Source organism: Canis aureus, chromosome 25, assembly GCF_053574225.1.
Source record: "Canis aureus isolate CA01 chromosome 25, VMU_Caureus_v.1.0, whole genome shotgun sequence".
Taxonomy (NCBI): Eukaryota; Metazoa; Chordata; class Mammalia; order Carnivora; family Canidae; genus Canis; species Canis aureus.
Window position 1 is genome coordinate 42,926,938 of NC_135635.1, and position 27,936 is coordinate 42,954,873.

At 37.0% G+C, this 27,936-nt stretch overlaps 1 protein-coding gene across 8 annotated transcripts in view; it reads right to left on the reverse strand.

Moving 5' to 3' along the window:
* TULP3 (TUB like protein 3) overlaps positions 1 to 27,936 on the reverse strand; it is a 65,637-nt gene that overhangs the window by 32,758 nt on the left and 4,943 nt on the right. Inside the window, exon 1 of one of the 8 annotated variants that reach the window (XM_077871497.1) lies at positions 19,106 to 19,126. The exons of 6 other annotated variants lie outside the window; for them this stretch is intronic. In XM_077871497.1, coding sequence (XP_077727623.1) covers positions 19,106 to 19,110 — 5 coding nt within the window. In that variant the 5' untranslated portion in view covers positions 19,111 to 19,126. Of the gene's footprint in view, positions 1 to 10,375; positions 10,400 to 19,105; positions 19,127 to 27,936 lie in introns of those variants that run through there. One more of the 8 variants, XM_077871498.1, reaches the window with a different exon arrangement.

The window sequence follows — 27,936 nt, forward strand, 5'->3', positions numbered from 1 at the left end:
AGGAAGCCTGATGTGGAACTCGATCCCAGGACTCCGGGATCACGACCTGAGCCGAAGGCAGGCACATAACCACTAAACCACCCAGGAGCCCCCAAAATTAATTTTTCTCCTGTTAATCTGTCTTGTGTCGATTTAATTATTAGACCAGCCAAAAGAACCTGGAAGGGTAAAATGGGCAGGGTAAAAATCTTCCCCACAACAACTGTGTATAGCATCTTATTATAGCCCACTGATTTCCTTAAAATCTAGGCAAGTCATTTAACTTTCAAGTTTGTCATTAATAAAACATGATGCCAGTCATGCAAGGAGACTATAAGTATGGATGAACAGATAAGACTTAACACCACTAGGAGACAGATTTGTTGGAGAGAAGAAAACAACAATGACAAAAATGGAATCTAATTACTGTCTCCAAATCCTTTTGAACTTTTCAAAAATTCTCTCTGAAGCCTTTTCTATTTTTGAAATTTTTCTAATTTAAGATTTTGTTTTTGCAACTCAGCATTCTTGGAAAGAGTAGAGTATGAAACAAGGCAGAAATGGTTCTTATTATTATTTATAATAATAGTAATTATTATTTGTATTATAAATTTTTACTGGAGCTTATTGTCAGGAAACTACAAATACAAGGTCCTATTTAAGAAGACAAATTCTATGGCTACAAAAGGAAGCATGGCTTTTCCTGTATTGATGTAAATACTAAAGCATCTTATCCATGGCTTAATGGTTCACCACTACCTTCATATATTTTAGAAGGTGTTATGCATTTTATTTTTTAATTAATTTTTTTTTAAAGATTTTATTTATTTATTCATAGAGACACAGCTAGAGAGAGAGGGGAGAGACACAGGCAGAGGGAGAAGCAGGCACCATGCAGGGAGCCTGACGTGGGACTCGATCCCGGGTCTCCAGGATCACACCCTGGGCTGCAGGCGGCGCTAAACCGCTGCGCCACCGGGGCTGCCCCTATTTTTTATTTTAAAAAGAATTTTAAAGATTTTGAGTGAGAGAGAGAAAATGAGCAATGGGGGAGGGGCAGAGGAAGAGAAAGAGAGAACCAGACACCCTGCTGAACATGAAGCCCAACATAGGGCTGGATCCCAGGACCCAGAGATTGTGCCCCTGAGCAGAAGGCAGGCAGACCTGTAACTGACTGAGCCACCCAGGCACCCAGGTGTTACACTTTTTAACAATGCATAGCAACTTGGAATTTGCATACTATCTCCAAGATTCCTCCTGCCTACTAATCTGTAAGCAGATTTAATAACCCCTTAGATATAGATAAGATGACATTCTGGTTCTCTGACAGTTCCCCTCTATTAACTTCCTTATCAACTATATGCTTTAAAAAAAACCCTAAGTATTCAAGATAAATCATCTCTTTTTTCCCAATTCAAAAGAGGGACAAATGGAGTCCCTGGGTGGCTCAGTTGGTTAAGCATCTGACTCATCTCAGCTCAAGGTCCTGAGCTTGAGCCCTGCATTGGGCTCTCTGCTCTGGGCGTGGAGCCTACTTAAAGAAGAGAAAAAGGGAAAGAAAAACAGATAAACAGAAATGTTAGATAAGATATACTCAGGCCTTGACTTCATGCGCTCCTAACATATTTCATAGATACATTCCTGTTTTCCTTAGTGTTTTTAACCCTCATTCACATATTTTTAAATCTTAGCTTTATGAATACAGTGCTAGAATAGCACTCTTGATTTCAGCTCAGGTCATGATCTCAAGGGTTTGTGAGATCCTGTGAGCCTGCATCAGGCTCTGCACTCAGCTGGGAGTCTGCTTGAAGATGCTCTCTCCTTCTCTCCCCTGGGCCCCTTCCCCCACTCTGTCTCTCTAAAGTAAATAAATAAATCTTTTTAAAAAACCCACTAAGACAAAAAATTATTATTTTAAATATATATAGGAAAAAACTGCGAATATACAGGAACAGGTAACATGGTATAAAAACGCACTTACATACTACTACTAACAGCTACTGCTATGAGTCCTGCTTTTCCTCTACCTCATTTTGCTCTCAACACTAAACCAGAATTGCAAAATCCCCTGACATGTTAAAGAAATCATCCTATCCTACCCCCCCCAGCCCACTCTTACACACACACATACACACACACACACAAAATGCTAAAACCTCCTCAATCACGGTAAATTTTGACATACAAATGAAGTCCTCAAACATTTCTCTTAAGGCCTCTAATAGTGAGGAAACCAGGTGTATCTTCAATAACCATCTTGACACCACTAATTCCTTTCATCAAGCCTGGGCAAGCTGAACAGACAATTCAAATAAACAGGTTTTGTTTCAGCCTGAACAAAAGAGGTACTAAAAAGATGCTATAATTGTAACATTTAGATACCTCTTATACATCAAAAGCTACACTTCCTTTGAGCTCTAGTTCTAAATTATAATTTAGCAGAAATAACATTTTATACACTTACATTGAACTGAATTTCTAGTCTAACCTCGAATATGATCTTACTAAACTTGCATTTTTTTCTTTTAATATTCTTCCCTTCCTTTCAAATCAAGTTGTTTACTAGCAAGTCTAACCAAGCCTGGTTAGTAAATCAACACAAAACAGAAAGAATTCCTACAGAGTAAAAGAGATGGAATTACTGTATCTCATTTTTCTCATGGAAAATTTCCTATTACTTGATACAAATAGGGAAAATTCTTTTTTTTTGTATAAAGATTTTATTTATTTATTCATGAGAGAGAGAGAGAGAGAGAGAGAGAGAGAGAGAGAGGCAGAGACACAGGCAGAGGGAGAAGCAGGCTCCATGCAGGGAGCCTGACGTGGGACTCAATCCCGGGTCTCCAGGATCTTGCCCTGGGCTGAAAGCTGTGCTAAACCGCTGAGCCACCCGGGCTGCCAAATAGGGAAAATTCTAAACATACATCTTAGTAAAACACAGATCCAGCATTTGAGTATGGGATATAATTATGCCCATAGAACATCATTCTCTTGAACTACTTCCCATTATATATATGTGCATTATATATATTATATATAATGCAATGATCACCACAATAACTGTAATCATATCTATCACCACAGTACATTATTACAACATTATTGACCATATTCTCTATGCTATACTTTTATCCTCATGGCTTATTTTATAACTGGAAGTTTGTATCTGTTAATGCTCTTCACCTATTCACTCTATTATTTCTTTAATTGAAAGGATTTTTAAAAAGATTTATTTATTCATGAGAGGCACACAGAGAGCGAGGCAGAGACACAGGCAGAGTTCAGAGAAGCAGGCTACCTGCGGGGAGCCTGATGTGGGACTCGATCCCGGGACTCTGGGATCACGCCCTGAACCAAAGGCAGATGCTCAACCCTTGAGCCACCCAGGTGCCCCGAAAGGATTTTTGAGGTAACATATGTGTTGCAAGAAGATTGCTGGTGCTAAATCCTTTATGTATGGTTTTTTTCTTTCTAGTGTTTTCCTTCGTTGACTATAAAAAATAATGCATACTCATTTTGTAACTTTTGAAAAAATTCATAAGGAAAATGAAAGTCTTTTCATAATCCTACCATCTTGAGATATAATCCCTGCTAACAAGGAAACAAACATCTTTACAAATATTTCTATAAATTTGTATATATTTGAAATATTTATGATTTTTGTATCACTTTAAGATTATAACATAAGCATCTTTTATGTTATTATATAGGTTTTTGAAATATAATACTAAATGACTATGTAATAGTCACATCACATGGACATTACATAAACTCTTTTCTTTTTTTTATTGTGGTAAAAACATGTACTATAAAATGTAACATCTTAACCATTTTTAAGTGGACAGTTCAGTCGTGTTAAGTACACTTATATTGTTGTTTGCATACAAATTGTTATAGCAGCATTATTCACAAGAGCCCTAAAGTAGAAACACGTCAAGTGCCCATCAACTAATGAACAGGTAAACAAAATCTGGTTTATCTATAATGTGGGATATTATTCAGCCATAAAAAGGAGTAGATATTGAAACATGGGAGAACCTGGCAAACATTACGCTACATGAAAGAAGCCAATCAACAAAAGACCACATATTATATAATTCCGTTTTCATAAAATGTCCAGAATAGGCAAATTTACAAAGGCAGAAAGTAGATTAGTGATTGCTTAGGGCCTTGGGGGGATAAAAGCTGGGAGATGATAGCTAAAGGGCATGGGATAGCTTTCTGAAGTGATGAAAATGTCCTAAAATTAACTGTGGTGATGGATGCACACTTCTGTGAATATACTAATAACCAGTGAAGTGTGTATACTTTAAATGGATGTATTGTATGGTATATGAATTATATTTCAATAAAGCTGTTATTATTTTTAAAATTCATGAGTCTATACTAATTCTCAATAAATATAGCACAACAAAGATCTTCTTTACAGAATAATGCCAACTAATAAATATAGGATGAATAATGGAAGTAGAATATCATGACTTTATAACCACCATATTAATAATTGACTCTTGAAAGAAACATTGATGGATCCTATAACCATTGAGTGAAGCAGGATATTCAACACAATCTCAAGTATCTCCCCACAGATTATATTAATTACAAAGAGGAAAAGGTAACATTGCAATGAGGAAATCTAGCAGACATCGCCTTAACCAAATGAAGGGATATAGCAACTCTGATGGGACAGACTGACATCTGGTATTCCCTGATGTGATGTACCGAGAAGAATATATTGCATACAATATAATGTATGCAACACTCCTGCCAATAATGTTTCCTATATCTATTCAAGAGGAAACAAACCAAATGGAGGGAAATTCTGCGAGATGACTCTCAGGATTCTTCAAAAACATCCTTACCAAGAGAGTTGAAAAAAATAGCTCTAGGTTAAAGTGAGGAGATTTAAGAGATTTCTGGCAAGAAAATATAACACATAATCCTTGTATTATGGATCAAAACGTACACACAGTAAGGACTATTATGGGTGCACTAAGGATATCTGACTATAAGTAGCACATTAGCACATAAGGGTATTAGTATATTAATGTGAAGTGTTCCACATGTGAAAATAGTATTACGATCATGTAGGAGTGTGAATAAGGTAGAAATGATGAGGGAACAGGGTGGTATGGATGGGGAGCCACACTTCTCTGAGTATCCATAGGTCCATAATGATATAGATGAATGAATGAATGAATGAATAATTAATTAAATGATGAAGAAGGTATGGTTCTTCCTTACAAAAAAAGAAATTCAATTAAAAAAGATAAAAGGAGGGATGCCTGGGTGGCTCAGTGGCTTAGCACTGGCCTTTGGCCCATGGCATGATCCTGGAGTCCTGGGATCGAATCCCCCATCAGGCTCCCTGCATGAGCCTGCTTCTCCCTCTGCCTATGTCTCTGCCTCTCTTTCTTTCTCTCTCTCTCTCTGTCTCTCATGAATAAATAAATAAAATCTTTTTTTAAAAAAAGATAAAAGGAATGATGGAAATAGTCACCAAAGGCAAACACCACAATAATAATTGTCACAGGCAAAAAAATAATAATTAAAAAAATAATTGTCACAGGCAAGAATCATCAATGGATGCTAAAATTAGTGGGTGAAAGTATGCTGACAAACAGGTATTTACATAGTCTCAAAGTATCTGCCCACAAGATAATTACTGATTGCAAAGGGAAAAATAGTAACTTTAGAGGGGAGAAACCTGGAAGACAGCACCGTAACTAAGCAATTAAGATTAACACCACCAGTAAGAAAACACAGCATCATCGTACTCCTCCTGATATGATGTGCTGAGAAAGGCACAGCATCATGTTGGTGGTATTCCTGCCAAAAAATGCTTCTTAATTTAATCAGGAGGAAACACCACAGGAACCCAAACTGAGAAACATGCTATAAAATAAATGCCAGTATTCTTCAAAAGTGTGAAGATCAGAAGGGATGAAGGGGATGGGAGGTACAGGCTTCCAGTTAGGAGATGAAAGGTACAGCCTAGGAAATGTAGCCAATGATGCTCTAATAGCCTTGTATGGTGACAGATGGTAGCTACACTTGCTGTGACCACACCACAGAGTTGTTGAATCACTATGCTGTACACCTGAAACTAATGTAACACTGTGTATCACCTATACTTTGATTTTTAAAAAAGCCTCAAGATCAGGAAAGGCAAAGAAAGACTGATACACTATGCAGGTTGGAGAAGACTAATGAGACGTGACAACTAAGTAGACTATGGGATCCTGGATTTGGATCCCAAACTATTACGAGACATTAGTGGGAAAAGTGGCAAAACTCCAAAAAGACCTGTGGATTAGTTAATGGTACTGAATCAGTATTAATGTCCCGGTTTTTGTAACTTACTATGATTATGTAAGATATTAACATTAGGAGAAACTTTTAGTCAAGGAACTCTCTTACATTTTTATAACCTTTTTGTAAGTCTAATTTAAAAGATTGTTTAAAGTGAGATAACAGGCACCTTGGTGGCTCAGTTGGTTAAGCATCTGCTTTCAGCCCAGGTCATGATCCCAGAGTCCTGGGATCGAGCCCCACATCAGGATACCTACTCAATAGGGAGTCTGCTTCTTCCTCTGCTTGTCCCTGTCCCTGCTCGTGCTCGCTCTCTCCAGCTCACACACTCTCTCTCAAACAAATAAAGTCTTAAAAAAAAAAGAATTAAAAAAATAAAGATACTAAAAAATAATGTTAATAAGCAATACTTAGGTTATCAACTTACTTTTCTGGTTTTTTTTTAAGATTTTATTTATTTATTCATGAGAGACACAGGAATAAATTTTTCTAACACATAATCCATGGCTGCTATATAGTCAGGGGAGTGCTTCTTGCAGCCTCCTACACGGTGCCAGATAATAAGGATGCTGTAATCAGCACTTAACTGCAATTTGGCCAGTGATGCAGGAGGCTAAACAGGCTCCTTCTGTGGCACTGGAAGGAATAAACACCCTCCTTGCCAGGAGCACAGCAGGCTAAGACTTGCAAATCTGAAGGCTGTGAGCAGCCCATGGCTTTTCTAATAGTAACTTGAGTGAGCACTTCCTTAGCTTATGATAATATTACTTCATAACAACACAAATGATATTTTTCAGTCTCAGGAGTTAGTGAAGATAAGAGAAGGAAAGGCTGACCCTACTTTATTTAAATAAATGCAATAAATGCCAAAGGGTATTGATAAAGGGTACAACTTAGAAGGTGATTTCATTCATTTTAGTTAGGGGAATTTATAATTGTAAGTCTTTAGTCATTAGCTGCCTGTATGAAGTTAAAATAAAAACAATTTATGAAAATCTGACTCAACTCAATCAGAAACAAATGTACTATGTGTGATAAGGAATTACTAAAAAGATATTTCAGGAAAGATTCAGGAAAAAAAGGTTTAGTAACTGAAGACAAGTAACTACATAAAGCTATATAATTTTTTAATTCTTAAATCGTCAGTTATTCATACTTAAAGATTTGACTCCCATTTCTGGGAGAAAAAACTGTAGATTTGATTATGCCTTTTACTTAGATATACAAACTAAAAATCAATAAAATCAACAGATTGTGGACTTCATTAAAAAAACTCACAGTGGGCAGCCCGGGTGGCTCAGCGGCTTAGCACTGCCTTCAGTCCAGGGTGTGATCCTGGTGACCCAGGATCGAGTCCCACATCAGGTTCCCTGCATGGAGCCTGCTTCTCCCTCTGCCTGTGTCTCTGCCTCTCTCTCTGTGTCTCTCATGAATAAATAAATATAAAATCTTAAAAATGATAGTGAGACTACATCAAACTAAAAAGTTTCTGCACAGCAAAATAAACAATAAACAGATTAAAAGGTAACCTATTGAATGGGAGGAAGTATTTGCAAGTTATGTATCTGATAAGGGGTTAAAATCCAAAATATATAAAGAACTCATACAATTCAATAGCAAAAAATCCCGACAACCGAATTTGAAAATAGGCAAAAGATCTGAATAGACATTTCTTCCAAAGTGAGACAGATGGCTAACAGGTACATTAAAAAGTGCTCAATATTACTGATCATCAGCAAAATGCTAATCAACACCACAGTGAGACACTGCCTCACACCTGTCAGAATGGCTAGTATCAAAAAGACAAGAAACAAGTGGTAATGAGGATGTGGAGAAAAGAGAACCCTTAAAAAAAAAAAAGAAAAGAGAACCATTGTTCACTGTTGGTGAGATTGTAAATTGGTGCAGCCACTGTGGAAAACAGTATGGAGGTTCCTCAAAAAAATTAAAAATAGAGCTTCCATATGATCCAGCAATTCCATTTTGGGGTGTTTATCTGAAGAAAATGAAAACCCTAACTTGAAAAGATATATGCACCCCCATGTTCACTGCAGTATCATTTATAATATCCAAACACGGAAGCAACCTAAGTGTCCATCAATGGATGAACAGATAAAGATGAAATGTGGAATATTATTTAGCCATGAAAAGAATGGAATCTTCCCATTTGGGACACCATAGATGAATCTTGAAGGCATTATGCTAAGTGAGATAAATCAGAGAAAAGGCAAATACTGTATTATCTCATTTATCTGTAGAATCTAAAACAAAAGCAAAAACCAAGCTCATAGATACAGAGAACAGATGGGTGGTTGCCAGAGACAGGTGGAGGCTAGGCAAAATGGGTGAAGGGAGTCAAAAGGTTATAAAGTAAATAAGTCATAAAATAAGTAAGTCATGGAGATATAATGTATAGCTAATAATAAAGTATTAGATATTTGAAAGTTGCTAAGAGATCTTTAAAGCTTTCATTGAAAGAAAAAAACAAATTTTGTAATGATATATGATTACTGTGGTGATCATTTCACAAGATATGAGTGTCAATATAATGTTAAACCAATGCAAGCTATATATATTTAGCCTTTACAAACTATAATGACAGAAAATCTCCAACATATTAAATGTTAAACATATCTCCAATGTGTTCCGTGCACATACTTCAGGCCTTTTATAAATATTTGGAAATAAAGATCTAAGAGCAGGCTTGCCTCAAAAATATTCACAGTAAATAAGCATGTAATTTGGAGAGGTGCCTGGCTGGCTCAGTCAGAAGAGCATGTGACTCTTGATCTCAGGGTCATGAGTTCAAGCCCCGTATTGGTTTGTAGAGAGTACTTAAATAAATAAAAAGATGTTTTAAAAAGCATGTAAGTTGAAGAATAAAACATCATGTGAATTAGGTTTCAGTCTTCTCCCTAGAGGGCCCAAGGGCCACAAAGCTCTTTTTTCCTCAGGTGAGATAACAGTTTGAGAAGCAAATTCTCATCCTCCTCTACAACTGTACTCATAAAAATACATACGCTCCTTCTCTCCTCCTAACAGATGAAGATGTGAACTCTGATACTGGTGAATTGATTCTGGCCCCCATTCCCTTAGAATTACATTGAATACTGCTACTGTATTTTCAGCCTCTCCATCTCTAGTAGCTTCTTTCCTCAGCTCAAAATCATTCTTTAAAAAGATACTTTCCTAGGCCTTATCTATCTATAAAGCAAAGAACCAATCGCCACTTCCCACCATCATTAAATAACTTCAAAATAACACTCGCTGTCACTATTTCAACTCTAACTCACTTCTCAACTCATTGCAGTCTGGCTCTATTCCCTTATTCTCCTGAAACTCTTCCTCTAATTGCCAAAAATAATAGCTTGTTTTCACTCTCTTCATTCCTGCTTGAGTTGCCTGAAGTACTTGACAAAACTAGCCACCACCTCCTTACTGAAACTCTCTCCTCCCTTGTTTTCCTGATAACTCCTTGGTTCTACTCTTACCTAGCTGCTCCCTTCATTAAATACAGTCAGCAAATGTTAAGCTTGTCCCACATACCAGGCACCAAGGTAGACACTAAGGATACAGGAATGAACAAGGAAATAGTTTAAGCCTTCACAGCTTTACTTTCAGTCTTCTTCCATTGACCATTATTGTAGTTAATACATGTTGATCTACAGGCCCATCCTGTGTCATGTACCTATTGCCATGACTGATAACCCCAAATCTTTATCTCTAGCAGCCACACTAGACTCAGCCCAAATATCTGGTTGACCCTGAATCAAGCATGAACTAGGCAGGCTCCAAGCAATTCTGGTAAGACTAGGAATCAACCTGAGATTTCACCTGCTGCCTTCCAGCTCAGTTGCAGTTAAAGAAATCAAATAAGTGGGACGCCTGGGTGACTCAGCAGTTGAGTAGACGTCTGCCTCTGGCTCAGGGCATGATTCTGGAGTTCTGGGATCAAGTCCCACATTGGGCTCTCTGCAGTGAGCCTGTTTCTCCCTCTGCCTATGTCTCTGCCTCTCTATCTGTGTCTCTTATGAATAAATAAATAAACCTTTAAAAAAAGAGAGAGATCAAATAAGTGATCTACCTTTAAAAAATCCAACCGAAAAAGTCAATTGTCTTCATAGGAAAACAACAGAATCCAGAGTCTTTACAATGTATCATTCATAATGTTCAGAACACAATAAAAAATTATTCCATATCCAAAGAAACAGGAAAAACATGATATATCATCAGTAGAAAATATCCAATCTGAAAAACAGGGCAGAAAGCTGTTTTTTTAAAACACGAAAAGAGAGATTCAGGGACCTAAGAGACAATATCAGAAAGTTTAATGTTCATGTATTTGAAATAGTCATTGGACTTTTCTCAAGTTTGATAAAAGACATAAATTCACAGATTCAAAAGCTCACTGAACGCCAAAAATAACAAATGCCACATACACACAACCCTAAGTTCAATTCTCACTTTTTCTAAGAAAAAGTCCTCAATTTCTCCATAATAATTTCCTCTGTTCTACTTTAACAGCACTTTGAACATTTCTAAATTATACTTATCCTGAATATCCTGATGGTACATTTATATCTTTTCCTATCCATTAAAGCAGTGACATTCAAAAACTGTTGACAGTGAAGGAGTAAGAACTTTATTATTCAATGTGATTTAGCACACATATGTACACATACACATGCACAGCTGATCTTTTAAAGTACTAAAAAAGGCTTTACAGAAAAAAAAACCCAATATATTACAAACTCTCACAACACAATCAATTTCTAATTCTTGTCAGTACCTCCATATATTTTTCCTTTTTCTCAAAATGAGTTTATATTAATTTTTTAAATTATCATACAGTAAAATCAACTTTTTAAATGTACTACCAATTCAACACAAGCACAGATTTGCTGTGAACACTCCAAAAACTCATTTTGGCCTTTTTTTCCCAACTATTTTATTTATGTCTGTGTCTCCTTTAATGGACAAAATTCATATACATATCATATCTTAATGGTTAAAGTGCCCTACCCCACTGGCAAGATGGACTTGTTCCCTTGTTAAATGTAGAACTTATCTTCTTTTATGTTACTATGGAACAGCAATGAGTATCTTTATTCTTCAAAGTGAAATTTTCAAGTCAAAAATTATAAATTATGCTATTATAAATCCTTACCTATAATTCTTCCAAATTGTTTTTCTCCAAAATAGAACTTTATATAAATTTATGTTGCTACCAATAAGTTAATACCATATTTCTCTATGCTCTGGCCAATTTGGGATATTATCTCTGTTAGATTAATGATATAGTAAAGTAATTTAAGGGGCGCCTGTGTAGTGTAGTTGGTTAAGCACCCGAATCTTGGTTTTGGCTCAGGTTCTGATTCATGTGAGATCAAGCCCTGAGTTGGACTCCATGCTGGGCATGGAGTCTGCTTGAGATTCTCTCTCCTCCCTCTGCCCCTCCTGTTTATGCTCACTCTCTCCTCTCTAAAATAAAATTTTAAAATCTTTAAAAAAAAAAAAAGGAGCTTAAAATTGTTTAACTTACATGTTTTTAATTACTAAGGGAAAAGAATCTTTTACCATATAATGAATAATTACTCCACCTGATACACATAACTGATCTACAACTGGAAATGTCTGGATTCAAATCCAGAAAGTCATACAAGCAAAGATACAAAAGAAGTTCAACTTGACTACCCTCTATGCCCACATACTCAAAGCTCACAATATCTAAAGTATAATGATACTCACTCAGATTTTTAAAGTATATTTTTATTATGAGAAAATTTACTTCTATTATAGAAAAATTTTAAGGTAAATAAAAATATACTACATAATAATAATGCATTATTTTTTCCAAGTCATATATCATAAACTTTTTCCTTCATTTTTGCAGAAATAGGAAAAACAATTTCTATAAGCACAATTTTTATTGGCTGTATAATATTTTATCTATACTGATCTAGTCCCCTATTGTTGGATATTTATGTTGTTGCTAATTTATTTTTTTTATTTCATACTAGTTTATTTAGGGGTTCTATTTTCACTCCTCAGTAGATTTTATGGATTTCTCATATGCTTCTTCACTCATTAGTTCATCCAGTTCTGAAGAATTACCAAGCATTATCTTGATCAGCCAACCATTTTCATAACAAGATTTGTTGGCAAGTCCTGGATTTTCCACAAGAGCTTCATTAATTTCAGTTACTGCTCCTGATAGGAGAGAATAGAGCTCACTAGCACTTTTCATACTTTCCAAAGCACCAAACTTACCTTGTTTGTTCAACTTTGTCCCAACTTTAGAGACTACAGTAAACAACATTACAACATCTCCCAAAGCTTCCTGTGCAAAATTGCTGATTCCCACTGTTCCAATACCATTTTGTTATCCATTCATGTCTGTGTGCATCCAAATGGTCCCCACAGCACCCACCCTCCGCCCTGTCCCCAGAGCCACAGCAGGCAAAAGCCTAACGACAGAAATACAATAGTAATAAATACATGTCATTCAGGCAAAAGGAAAGAAAAAGGTTCTACTATTTGCTAGGGAGAGTGCTTAGGCCTTTATACACATAAATCTCATTCACTGTTCATCTGAACCATGTAAGGTTGCTACTATTTTATTTACTTTATAAGTGAAAAAGGGTGGCTTCAGGAGACTGAGCAACTTACTAAGCCAAGCTTAAAGTCACATAAATTAAAAAAACAAAGCCAAAAAAAAAAAAAAAAAGCCAAATTTTTATGCAAATATGTCAGACACCAAAAAGTCCCTGTTCTTTCCCTTTGTCACCCTGGTTCTCAAAAACAAGCACACATCAACAAAATATAGTTAAAAAAACACAAAAACAATTGATGTATAAAAGCCTGTGACATAATTCAAGATCCTTTCAAGATAAAAGAATAGAATAGAAATAGAAGGAAACTCCCACCACATAATAAAAGCTATATATGAAAAGCCTACAGTAAACATATTACACAATGGTGAAAGATTGAAAGCATTTCCTCTAAGATCAGGAATAAGGCAAGGATGCCTCTTTTCAATACTTCTGTTCAACAGAGTACTGAAAGTTCTAGCCAGAGCAACTAGGCAAGAAAAAGAAATAAAAGGTATCCAAACTATAAAGAAAGAAGTACAATTGTTTCTGTTTGCAGATGATATGATCTTACACATAGAATATTTTTTAAAAGATTTTATTTATTTATTCATGAGATACACACAGAGAAAGAGGCAGAGGGAAAAGCAGGCTCCATCCAGGGATCCCGATGTGAGACCTGATCCTGGGACCCCAGGATCACTCCTTGAGCTGAAGGCAGACACTCAGCCCCTGAGCCACCCAGGCATCCCGACATAGAATATTCTAAAGACTTCATATACACACAAAAACAAACCCTGTTAGATTTAATAAATGAATTCAGCAAACTAGCAGGACACAAAGACACAAAACAACTACATTTCTATATATAATAAACAACCTGAAGAGGAATTTACTAAAATAATTCCATTTACAATAGCATCAAAAAAATAAAATACTTAGCAATTAACTTAACCAAGGAGGTAAAAGACTTGTACAATGCACTGCTGAAAGAAATTAAAGAAGACAGAAATAAATGGAAACATACCCCATGTTCATGGATTAGAAGACTTAATATTGTTCAAATGTCAATATTACCCAAAGCAATCACTACAGATTCAGTGTAAATCCCTGTCAAAATCCCAATGACGTTTTTTTCCAAAAATAGGAAAACCCATCACAAATTCTTAAGGAATCTCACAGGCCCCATATAACCAAAACAATCCTGAAAAAGAACTGGAGGACTCACATTTCCTGATTTCAAAACTTACTACCCAAAGCTAATCAGTATGGTATTGCTATAAAGACATATGCTGGAGAAAAAATACCACACAAAGAACCCCCAAAACAGACAGATGTATGGACCAAAGAAATAGAACAGAGAGCCCAGAAATAAACCCTCAAATATATGATCAAATAATTTTTGACAAGGTGTCAAGACCATTCAATGTAGAAAGGATAGTCTTTCAACAAATGGTGCTGAGAAAACAATATCCACATGCAAAAAAAATGAATTTGGACCCTTACCTAACACCACATACAGATATTAACTAAAGAAGATCAAGAACCTAAATGTAAGACCTAAAACAAAACTCAGAGCAGGACAAAAATCTTCACAACACTGGACTTGGCAATGATTTCTTGGAATATGACACCAAAGACACAGGTAACAAAAAAAATAAACAAATAGACTTCATGAAAATTTTAAAATTTGTACATCAAAAGGGACTAGCCACAGAATAAAAAGGCATCTTACAGAACAGGAGATAATATTTGCAAATTATATGTCTGATAAGGCATTTATATCCAAAAAATATAGATAGAACTCCTAAAATACAACAATGGCGACAACAAAACAGCCCAATTCAAATATGGGCAAGACAGTTCTCCAAAGATATATAAATGGTGAATAAGCACATAAAAGATCTCCAACAGCACAGATTAGGGAAATTCTTTTTATACATATATATATTTTAAACATTTTATTTATTTATTTATTAATGAGAGACACCGAGAGAGAGAGGCAGAGACACAGGCAGAAGGAGAAGCAGGCTCCATGCAGGAAGCCTGATGTGGGACTAGATCCTGGGACCCCAGGATCATGCCATTAGGGAAATTCAAATCAAATCTATAAGGAGATACCACTACCCACACATTAGGAGAACTACTATCAAAAAACTAGAAAACAAATGTTGTCAAGGGTTTGGAAAAACTAGAATTGTGCACTGCTGGTAGAATTGTAAACTGGTGCAGCCAATGTAGAAAACTGCATGGACGTTCCTCAAAAAATTAAAAATTTAACTACCATATGATTCAGTAATTCCACTGCTGGGTATTTACCCCAAAGAACTTAAAAGCAATGTCTTGAAAAGATATTTGTACACTCATGTTCATAGCAGCATTATTTGCAATAGCTAAAATGCAGAAGCAACCCGTATGGCCATCAAATTTCAACATATAAGCAAAATGTGGCATATACAAAGAATGGAATATTACTCAGCCTTAATAAAGGAAAGAAATTTTGACACGTGCTACAATATGAATGAACCTTGAAGACATTATAGTAAGTGAAATAAGCCAGTTAGAAAAAGACGAATACTGCATGACCCCATTTATATCAGGTATTTAAAATAGTCTAAATCATAGAATGGTGGTTGCCAGGGCCCGGGGGCTGAGGTGGGGGGTGATAATGAGAAGTTATTGTTTAACAGGTAGAGTTTCAGTTTTACAAGGTGAGCAGAGTTCTGGGGATAGATAGTGGTGATTGCTGGCTGCACAACAATGTGAATATACTTAATACCACTGAACCGTATACTTCAAAAATGGTTAATGATGAAGGAAGGAAGGAAGGAAGGAAGGAAGGAAGGAAGGAAGGAAGGAAGGAAGGAAGGAAGGAAGGAAGGGTTAATGGTAAATTTCACATATATTTTGGGATGCCTGGGTGGCTCAGTGGTTGAGCATCTGCCTTTGGCTCAGGGTGTAATCCTGGTACCAGGATGGAGTCCCACACCAGGCTCCTTGCAAGGAACCTGCTTCTCCCTCTGTCTATGTCTCCGTCTCTGTGTGTGTGTGTCTCTCATTAATAAATAAAATGTTTTTAAAAATTCATGTATATTTTAACACAATAAAGGGGATCCCTGGGTGGCGCAGCGGTTTAGTGCCTGCCTTTGGCCCAGGGCACGATCCTGGAGACCCGGGATCGAGTCCCACGTCGGGCTCCCGGTGCATGGAGCCTGCTTCTCCCTCTGCCTGTGTCTCTGCCTCTCTCTCTATCTGTGTGTGACTATCATAAATAAAATAAAAAAAAAAAACTACACATAAAATTTGAGAAAATATAGGTTAATATTTTTATAACATGAACTATAGAAAAGTCACAGCAGGGGCAACTGGGTGGCATAGTCAGTTAAGCCTCTGACTCTTAGTTTCAGCTCAGGTCATGACCACAGGGTCCTGATCTCAGAGTTGTGAGATCAAGCCCTGGATCAGCTCCTCACTGAGTGAGGAGTCCTGCTTAAAAAAAGATTCTCTCTCCTTCTCCCTCTGCCCCCCTCCCCCTGTGCACACAAACTCTTGCTCTCGTGCTCTCTTTCAAACCAATAAATAAATTTTTAAAAAGAAAAGAAAAAGTCACAGCAAGACATAGAGCCCAGAAAGTATCAGGGAAACAAGTGATACATTTTATTACATAAAAATTTTAAACCTGCAGGACGCCTAGGGGCTCAGTGGTTGAGCATCTATCTGCCTTTGGTTCAGGTTGTGATCCCAGGGTCCTGGGATCGAGTCCTGAATCAGGCTCCCTATAGGGCACCTGCATCTCCCTCTGCCTGTGTCTCTGCCTCTTTCTCTGTGTCTCTCATGAATAAATAAATAATGCCCTTTAAAAAGTTTAAACCTGTTAAAAATTAATAAATAAAAGCCAAAGACTACTGTAAAAAAAGAAAAAGTCAGGTATAACCAGCAACTGCTCTTTAAAGTATCACTATTTTCTCATTTTTAAAATAATACTGTGTTTGTTCATTCAAACAATGCTCCACTAACACCACAATGACCATACAGCCCAAATTATTCAAAATAATCCTGATCCTTTCCACATCTTATATTTAAAGAGAATAAAAATCAATGGTTTTGTAGAATATAGTAGTAAAACCTCAGTCAAAAAACCTGGGTTCAAATTCTGATTCTGGCAATTCCTCGTTAAATCTTCAACAAGTCAATTCATCTACCTAAACATCTGTCGCCTCAATCATAAAATGTGGACAGCGGTATCTACCTCACAGAGTTGTTTGTTAAGTATTAGATAATTATACATGAAAGTATATGGAGACATAAGGAAAAGTGCTTTGGAAATTGCAAAGCACTGTGTGAATGTTAACTGCTACCTGCTAAAGCATCCCCTTTGTTCATTGTTCTTAAGGCAGGCCATGGGTCTGTACAATGAATTCACACTTGAACTCCAATAATAATTGAGCATGATGTAAAAAGGACCATAGTACCTTAGTGATAAAAAGGTAAGATGTCTACTGAGTTTGCTGAGACTAGTTTCCTAAGTAGTCTTAGTGAAATTCCGATGAAAGTAGCAAATATAGCTGGATGCTTGCAATGCCCTCAGAAACACATTAACATGGGTCATGGGTAAAATCTACCCAGAATACATTTTGAGTGACATTCCCTCCCCCTGGGAGACTAGACAGGCATTTTCAATCTTGGGATAGCCTTTCCTTTTTCCTTGTTCCTCTGTTACCCATGTAATAATTAACATCTGGGGGGATAATGTAGAGAAAGGAAGTTTACAATTTCCTATATCCTATGATATGTGAGAAGCTTGCTAGGAAACCTATATAAGTGTCACCACTTGGTGATATTGACTCTCATTGACCAACAGCATTGTGCAGCTCTGCCAACTAGGAAATTACTAGAAAAGTAGAGGCCAGAGGAGGTAAAAAAACAATGTCAACTGAAAGAAAATATTTACAAAACACATATCTTTTTTTAAAAAAGATTTTATTTATTTATTCATGAGAGACACAGAGAGAGAAAGGCAGAGACACAGGCAGAGGGAGAAGCAGGCTCCATGAAGGAAGCCTGATGTGGGACTCAATCCCAGAACCCAGGGATCAAGCCCTGAGCCAAAGGTAGACCCTTAACCGCTGAGCCTCCCAGGCGTCCCTACATAACACATATCTGATAAAGAAGTCATATCCAAAATATACAGAGACCTCTTAAAACTCAACAATAAGAAAACAAGCCAATTAAAAAATAGTTAAATGATCTAAACAGACTCCGACACTAAAGAAGATATATAGATGGCAAGTAAGCATATGAAAAGACACTCCATATAATATGCCCTTAGAGAATGGCAAATTAAAAAAACAAACAATAATAATTACCACTGCATACCTATTAGAAGGGCTAAAATGCAAAACACTGACAACTCCAAATGCTGACAAAGACATGAACAATAAGAAATTTCATTTATTGCTAGACGGAATGCAAAAATGGCACAGCAACTATGGAAGATAGCTTGGCAGGGTTTTTTTTTTTTTTAAGATTTTAAAAATTTCTTTGAGAGAAAGAGAACAGAGGGAACTGCAAAGGCAGAGGGAGAAGCAGACTCCCCGCTGAGCAGGGAGCCTAACTCAGGACTTGATCCCAGGCCCTGAAATGATGACCTGAGCCGAAGGCAGACGCTTAACCGACAGGGCCACCCAAGCACCCCTGTATTCTATATTTTTAAAGACCCTTTCACAATACAACTCCCTCTAAAGATTTTCCCTAGAAAATTTCCTCTAGAACTCCTTTGAAAAGCCTAAATTTCCCATATGCCTTCCAAATGAATGCACCTGAAATTTTAATACATTTATTCCCAATCACTGAGTCATAATATTTTGTCATATTGTGACATCCTTCACTTCCTCGTTTCCCACTGCCAAGGAATTTTAGCATGTGTACCTATGAGATTGATAAACTACATATAATCTATTTTCATCATTTTATATGCATATGATAAATATTTATAAATGGGAATATGGGTGTGAATTGATAAACTGCTAAAAAGACACAGATGAATCAGAGACCAGAAAAATCAATGAAAAGGGAACACAGAAGCATCTCCTCCCTACAAGTATCCACTCCTAAGTCCCTACTTTACCCACATCCCTGGAGTTGTTCAGCAGAGATATACTTTAATAAATATCAGACCTTTACTAACACCAAGGAAAAGATTCCTTTCCCCCCAAATACAGTACCTCATCTTTGTTTCTTGAGACTTCGGTTTGTTTTTTCCTGATGAATTCTTTCAATGATCAACATCATTCTGAATTTCACCCCTTTCTATGGGATGTCAAATGACAAAATATCTCAGAGAGAAAAGGCATTTCAAGACTGCAATATAGTTACAAGAACCCTCAATTTGAATTTAAAAACCAGTGAAATTTAGTTAAGTGAAGCAGGCCATGATGCTCATGACTCCTGGAAAGTTTCTTCTGGTGCTGACATGGACACCTAATGTAATTCCTCTCTTCAGAGCAGAGCGAATAATCATTCTTGTTTCCTACCTCAATTCTGTTTTATTTTTAAATAACACACCCTTCCTTGTGAATTGTTTTGTCCTATAAAGATTAAAAAAAAAAAGCCACTAAGTTGACACATAAAATAAATGGGAAGGACAAGAAAAATTTACTTAAACATACAAAAATTGCTATCTCAACCATAGTCAAACCAGTGATTGCTCAACAGCCATGCCATTCAAAGTCCAGGAGATAAAATCTATTCTCTTCCTCCTAGCATCTTTGCCTATCAATACTCTTATATCAAGAATACTTACTTTAGTCTTTCCATAAATATAGTCTGGGCGAACAATCTTATTTTTCTACATTTTTCTTCCCTAACAAAAGGGATAATAATAATAATGATCTCATAATAAAACATCTAAGAATGAAAGTAATGTCAATCAACTTGACTGAGGAATAAGTTCAAGGATAGGCTCTGGATCGAGATTCCCTAGCTCTTTAATAGCATGGATCTGGGCGGCCCTGGTGGCTCAGTGGTTTAGCGCTGCCTTCAACCCAGGGCGTGATCCTGGAGACCCCGGATGGAGTCCCGTGTCAGGCTCCCTGCGTGGAGCCTGCTTCTCCCTCTGCCTCTCTCTCTGTGTGTCTCTCATGAGTAAATAAATAAATAAAATATTTTTAAAAATAATAATAGTATGGATCCTTTACTTTCTATCTCAGACAAGTTATTTAACCTCTGCCCACCTCATGCACAGCATAAGGATAATAGTAGTTTTTATCTCATATGACTATATAAGATTTGAAAAAATTAATAAATAGAAGATGATTAGAATAGTGTCAGGTCAAAGAAAGCACACATTAAATCTGTATTCTTTTCTGAATCTCTACCTTACCTGTGTGTTAGGCAAGAGTTAAAGATATAGTTACTGCTCAAAATAACTTATGCTTAATTAATGACACTAACATTGATAAATGTTACAGAAAATCTTTATGTCAAAATCAAATGGTCTACTACTTATAAAATAATAATGGGCACTCAATAAATTCAAGCAGCTACAAATAAAATGTATGGCCTCTGGTAGTATAATTTATCAAAGAGGAGGCAGTGACATTCACAAGGAACTATCAGAAATAGTGTCAATGAAGTAAAAGAAAAATAAAAAAAACAGACATAAGTAAGTCCCACTCTTTCCCTCTTTCCACTCTAACCTTCCAGCAGCTCCCAGGATTCCATTATTTCTTTACTCTCAAAAAAATAAAGGGTTCAATTGTGTATAATGATCACATATTTTCTCTAACATTTCTTTCTGAAATATTAAAAATACATTGGTATGAAATATAAAATTCCTGATCACTAACGAATACAACTTACACTCAGAGAAATCCATTTTTAGGCAAATTTATACTCCTTATTAACTTATTTCCCAACCTTAGCCAACTGTCCAGTATGATTATAAATATTTTTGGGGGAGGGGGCCTGGGTGGCTCAGTTGGTTAAATGTCTGCCTTCAGCTCAGGTCATGATCCCTGGAATTGAGCCCTATATAGGGCTCCCTGCTCAGCGGAGAGTCTGCTTCTCCCTCTCCCTCTGCACCACCCACCCTGCCCCTGCTTGTCTTTCCTCACATGCTCTCAGATAAATAAATAAAATCTTTACCAAAAAAATTAAGTTTTTTTTTTTTTTTGACAGAGAGAGGGGAAAAGAATCTTAAGCAGGCTTCATGCCCAGCATGGAGTCCAATGCAGGCTGCAGCAGAACCTGACATGCAGGGCTCAATCTCATGACCCTAAGATCATGAAATCATGACCCTGAAATCAAGAGTCAGTCTCTTAAGCAACTTGAGCCACCCAGTCACCCCATATAAGCTTTACATGACTTTGTAATACTGTCTGTAATAGCAATACAGCACACTCTAATGTTCATCAATAGAAACTGATTAAAGTATACCATATCCATACAATGGAATATCGCACAACTGTTTTTAAAAAGAAAGTACTGATATGAATAAAATATAGAAATATAGAGATACTGATGTGGAAGAATTTCCAAGATGTTTTACTAATTGAAAAAGGCAAGGTGCAGAAAATTGGGGAGTATTTATCACCATTTATGAAAGAAAAAATATACATATCTTTCAACTGCAATGCAGAGTGCATCTCTGGAAGGATACACAGTAAGCTGGAATCAGTGTTGCCTTCAGGGAGGAAAACTAAAAAGGTAGGGGAATGGGAAGTATTCTTACTTTTCATTATGTACTCTTTCAATCCTTTTTGAATTTCGTACCTGCACCTGCATACCTACGAAGGGCTGGTCACCTGAAAGATCAAACCATGATAAGATGCTTGGAATTTTCAGCCCTGCTCCTTATTCTCTTGAAAAGAGAGGGCTGAAGATGGGATTCATGATTGAGAATGTCTATCTGATGAAGCCTCCATTAAATTCCACAAGTAGACAGTTTAGAGGGCTTCCAGGTTGACACACATCTACCCCAGGAGGGTGACATACCCCAACTCCATGAAGACATAGGTTTCTGTGGCTGGAGTCATCCCAGGCCTTGCCCTATATATCTCTTCATCCTTTATCATATCCTTTAATAAGCTGGGAAATGTTAAGTGTTCTGTGAGCCACCCTAGCAAATGAAATGAACCCAAGAAGATCTTTGGAACCTACTGTCTACAGCCAGTTGGACAAAAGCACAGTTGATAACCAGACTTCTGAATAACATCTGAAAGATGGGGGTAGCAGGTTAGTAGCAGACTTGAAGGACCAAGGCCCTTAACCTGTGGGATCCAAAACTATCTTAGGTAGATAGTATCAAATTGAGTTGAATTGTGGGACTCCCAGCTGGTGTCAGAGAATTGTTTGTTGTAGGGACAAAACCCCCACACATATGAGGACCAGAGATGTCACAAGTAAAGTGTTCTGTGTGAGTAGTTAACTAGACACACAGGGAAGAAACACATAGCAGGAAAGAAACACATAGAAGGACTGGGTTTTCCCCTATCCAGGAAGGAATAAGCGGAGTTCTTTCATAACAGTACCATGTAAAGACATTTAAAATATATATATTAAAAGTCATCAACTTCTTGGGATGCCTGGGTGGCTCAGCGGTTGAGCGTCTGCCTTTGTCTCAGGTCATGATCGTGGGGTCCTGGGATTGAGTCCAGCATCAGGCTCCCTGCGTGGACCCTGCTTTCTCCCTCTGCCTATGTCTCTGCCTCTCTCTGTGTGTCTCTCATGAATGAATAAATAAACTCTTAAAAAAAAAAAGTCAACTTTTTAAAGCCTATTAAATGTAACTAAAAATGAAATGATTTGAAACTATAAATGGGGGATCCCTGGGTGGCGCAGCGGTTTGGCGCCTGCCTTTGGCCCGGGGCACGATCCTGGAGAACCGGGATCGAGTCCCACGTCGGGCTCCCTGCATGGAGCCTGCTTCTCCCTCTGCCTATGTCTCTGCCTCTCTCTCTCTGTGTGTGACTATCATGAATAAATAAATAAAATCTTTAAAAAAAAAAAAGAAACTATAAATGGTAGAAATCAATATAGGAGCTAGCAATGTGCTGCTGCTATGTATTAACCAGCCTAATGTCTCAGTTATAAGCACATTGATCTGATCTCCACTAATTGCTACATGTGTTCATTCAAAATATGCTTGAAGGCTCTAAGTACACGTGCTGCCAAAGCAAGTACTTTGAAGGCTCTTAAATGGCAGCATTTTTAAATGAAAAAAAAAAAAAAAGACTGTCAATTTTGTTGATTATTTTTATTTTTTAGAATTTTTTAAAAGATTTTGTTTATTTACTTTAGAGAGTGATAGCATGCCTAAGCAGAGTGGAGGGGCAGAGGGAGAAGAAGCAGATTCCTCACTGAGCAGGGAGCCAGGGAGCCAGATGTGGGGCTTGATCTCAGGACCCTGAGATCATGACCTGAGCCAAAGACAGATAGATGCCCAACCAACTGAGCCACTCTGGCATCCCTTTTATTTTTAAGTAATATCTACACTCAATGTGGGGCTCTAACTCACAACCCTAGATCAAGAGTCACAAGCTCTACCAACTGAGCTAGCCAAGAGACCCTATTTTTTTTTAAGCTCACTCTATGCCTAACGTGGGTCTTGAACTCATGACCCAGAAAATTTCTGTTGATTATTTTTCAAATAGAAATCAAAATTGATGCCATTATTCCAGTTAGTAATATGAACATCCAGAACACCCACAGGAGCAACTTGCTCAGTTTTTGGAAAACAATACTTTTAGGAGGCATGTGTTAAGGGAGTATGGCATACTTCTGGTTCAAGTACAAGCTTGCGGATAATGAAGCTAAGTTTATCCACGCAGTGTCTCTTCTAGAGTGTTTATGCTATAGCTGTGGTGTCAGGAGATGCACTCTACACTTCTCTGGGGATTCTCTTGCTTTCACTACAACAGAGCAATCACCAAAGCAGTGCCTCTGCTAAGCTAAGAGATATGCATAGTCATTTGTGTTATGACTCTTGAGACAAACTTCTAACACTGAAAAGAAAAATAAAATTACAAAAGAAACTTTATGAACATCAGTATATTCTAACACTACTTAGCATTGCTCATGGCATGTGATGCTTAGAACTTGGACAATGTGAAATAAATGTTTGATAAAAAATGAATTTTAAAGTTAGTTGAAAAAAAAGTCCTTTTACTTATGTCTTCAAGAAATATTCTAATTCATCACCCCTCACTTTTGGGCTTTTCGAAGTAGGTAGAAATTAGATACTATTTTATAGTTGGATGGATATGGAAAATAATGAAGAAGCTGATAAAAGATAACTGCCTATGAGAAATAAATTGACCAGAAGTTACTGTAAACCTAAAATCATTTTTTAAAGAAAAAACTTTTAGTTTAAAACTGTGGATATACCTTTCACAAAATAGTACCTACCCTACTGGTGTACATACAACCAGAGATGACAGAGACCTCTGCTGTTTTCTCATTTATTTTTTCTGTCAGTTATAAGCTTAAATGGGACAATGTTTCAAACTATACTATAGTATCATGTATATCACAGAGCAGACCTTTAATTCTGTTGGCCAAGATTAGTCAGTCTGAGATCATTATTCTGTATTGGAAAAGCTGGAAGCAGTGATTTTTAAATACATTCTTAAATTTGAACTTACTGTACTGATAATCCTCTTATCAAACCACATTTGAGAGACAAACGATGATCTTAGCACCTCCAAGATGGTACATTTTCCCATCATACATTCAATTATGTTTTGCTAACTAGAACTCTTATGCCTGTCAATCAAAATTTATTTTATTATATACTTCTGGAATAGTTTCTGTGGTGATTCCCTGTCATAATTGCCAGTAAACATCTTGGATTCGACAAATAATGTCCTTTATTTCGTCTATAAAGAATATAAGAATATTAGCTACATAATCTTGGCTACCTTTGTTCCTACTTTCATATGTAAATTTTCTTTTAGTTGATCAGTTTTGCATTAGTTGGCTTTCTATTCTTTGTCTCACTGACCAGTTTAAGGTTTAAGGTGACTCTAATCCAAATTGCAGGTAGCCCCTCAATTTCACCCTAGTCTTTACCACCTGTAAATATTTACTAAGTGCCTACTATGTACTCATTCTGTACATAAAAAAGGGACTGAGCAACAAGAATAAATGGTTAACCACTCCCCTTTCAAATGAGCATTCATAATCTGTTGAAGGAAAAGTTTATAACCTTTTTGGAGGGAAATTTTGCAGCCTCCACTAAAATTATTATTATTATTTAATATTTTATTTATTCACTCCTCTTATTCATGATAGACACACACAGAGAGAGAGAGAGAGAGAGAGAGAGAGAGAGAGAGAGGCAGAGACACAGGCAGAGGGAGAAGCAGAGCCCGATGCAGGACTCGATCCCGAGACCCCAGGATCATCACACCCCGAGCGGAAGGCAGGTGCCAAACTGCAGAGCCACCCAGGCATCTCGCCTCCACTAAAATTAAACTCCGCATCAGGCATCCCTAGGTGGCTCATTGGTTTAGCACCTGCCTTTGGCCCAGGGCGTGATCCTGGAGTCTTGGGATCAAGTCCCATGTCAGGCTCCCTGCAGAGAGCTTGCTTCTCCCTCTGCTTGTGTCTCTGCCTCTCTCTGTGTGTCTCTCACGAATAAATAAATAAAATCTTAAAAAAAAAAATTGGTTCAAATTTTTTTCAACAAATGGTTCTAGGGTAACTAGATACAAACGGATGCATTTGGATCCCTACCTCACAGCATACACAAAATGAATCAAAGGCCTAAATATAAGAGCTAAAGCTTTAAAAACCTTAGAAGAACACATCCAACTAAATCTTTATAAACTTGGGCTAGGCAATGACTGCTTAGGTACAACACCAAAAACAAAAGGGATAGAAAGAAAAATTAACAAATTGGACTATATCAAAATAAAATACATTTGCACTTCAAATGACACCGTCAAGAAATGAAAAGGCAATCCACTGAGGTAATATTTATAAATCATTTATCTGATAGGGAATTATATCTAGAATACCTATAAAGAACTCTTACAACTAAGTAATAAAAAGAAAACCCAACTTAAAAATGGGCAAACGAAGATATTTCTCTAAAAATATAGGAATAATCAATAAACACATTTAAAAAAAGCTCAATTATTCACCATTAAGGAAATGCAAATCAAAGGCACAATGAGATGCTATTTCACATCCACTAGGATGGCTATAACCAAAAGGAAAGACCATAATAAGTCATGGTGAGAATGTAGAGAAACTGGAACCTTAACACATCACTAGGAGGAATGTAAAATGTTGCAGCTATTTTGGAAACCAAATCCACTAGTTCATCAAGTTGTGAAACACAGAGTTACCATATGACCCAACAACTCCACTTAGGCACATATGCAAAAGAAATTAAAATATATGAGCACACAAACACTTGGACACTAATGTTCATAGCAGCATTATTCAAAATAGCCAAAAAGTGGAACAACTTGGCATGTTAACCTGCACCACTGACTGACCACATACCCTCCAATCAATGGCCAGCAGTCTGGCTTTCACTACTATGGTATTTCCATAAGTCTGCCAAGAATTTTTCAGTCAAAATGCCAGTTCATTTAGTGTTTTTAGGGAGAATTTCCAAGCCCGTGAGTGGATTCTGAAGAAATCCATGGGAGGAGTTGATTAGTTTGTATTTGGTGAAAAGGAGTCATCAGATTTCATTGTCTAAACTGATTCCGGTGTCATGTGAGGGGGGTGCAGTGGCTATTCTTAAAGTAAACATCTCTAAGTCAATAAACAAATCAATTCACCTTGTCCCAATCCTAAATGTCAATTTTGGAAGGCAGTGTTTTCGCATATACTGAGACACCAAGAACGCCTCTGGCTAGAACAAAACATGGCTTCTGGGAAAAGGCACAGGAAGATCGAATTAGAACTGCCAGAAAAGACTCCTTTGAAACCTATCCTTCCTCATCTGAGGACAAATGTTAGTATTCTAGGCTCGGCTGTCTTTTACTTGAATGACTGCCACAATCTGGAACTAACTTAATTGAAGCTAGAGAATGAAAATCCATTTCCTAAGAGGCCTATTTCGTGGACCTATTTCTTTCCTTCAGAAAGAAGGGAGAATTGTTTGTGGGAGAGAGGCAATGAGAAGGAAAAGTCGGTAACTGACTTAATCATTCATTTGGCCCCAAATAATGCAGCAAGGAAAATTACTTTATTTATTTTTTTTTAATTTTTATTTATTTATGATAGTCATACAGAGAGAGAGAGAGAGAGAGGCAGAGACACAGGCAGAGGGAGAAGCAGGCTCCATGCACCAGGAGCCCGATGTGGGATTCGATCCCGGGTCTCCAGGATCGCGCCCTGGGCCAAAGGCAGGCGCTAAACCGCTGCGCCACCCAGGGATCCCGGAAAATTACTTTAGAGTGAACTCTTCTTCATCTTGCATGTTCCACAGAACAAAGGCAAAAACATTCTTTTGAGTGAACCAAACAGAAAGGACATTTTAAATGTATAATTTGAAGTAAATTCATTTCTTCTTTCTAGTTTTAAAAAGGGATGTTACTCAGAATCTAAGATCATTCTACCTTTCGCCTGATTCTCCTTTCCTCAGGGTTACATTTCTCTCATCAGGAATATTTCTTATTTCCCTTCTATTTCTTGGGTAAAGATGTTTGCCTAATAATACCAAAGAAATATTTCCACTCCCTTTCCATCGGATGAAATTAAATGTCTGATTTCTTCAACTGCTCATACTAAAAATAATTAGAATATAATCAGTACCCATTGTTATCATTTATTTGTAAAAATAGCATCCAGAATACTCAGAACAGATATTTCGATAATACATGGTGGGGGGGAAAGAAGGGAGAGGAGACTAGATCCCAAAAGCCTGGATTTTACTTCTAAACTTTTACTTTTGATGGTATCATTTACTCATCATGTGATCTTAGGTGTATCACATCCTTTCTCATTCTTAGCTTCACCATCTATAAAATGAAGATAACAACACCAGCCCCTGTTTTCTTTTGAGCTATGAAGCTCAATAGATCAAATGAGTGAA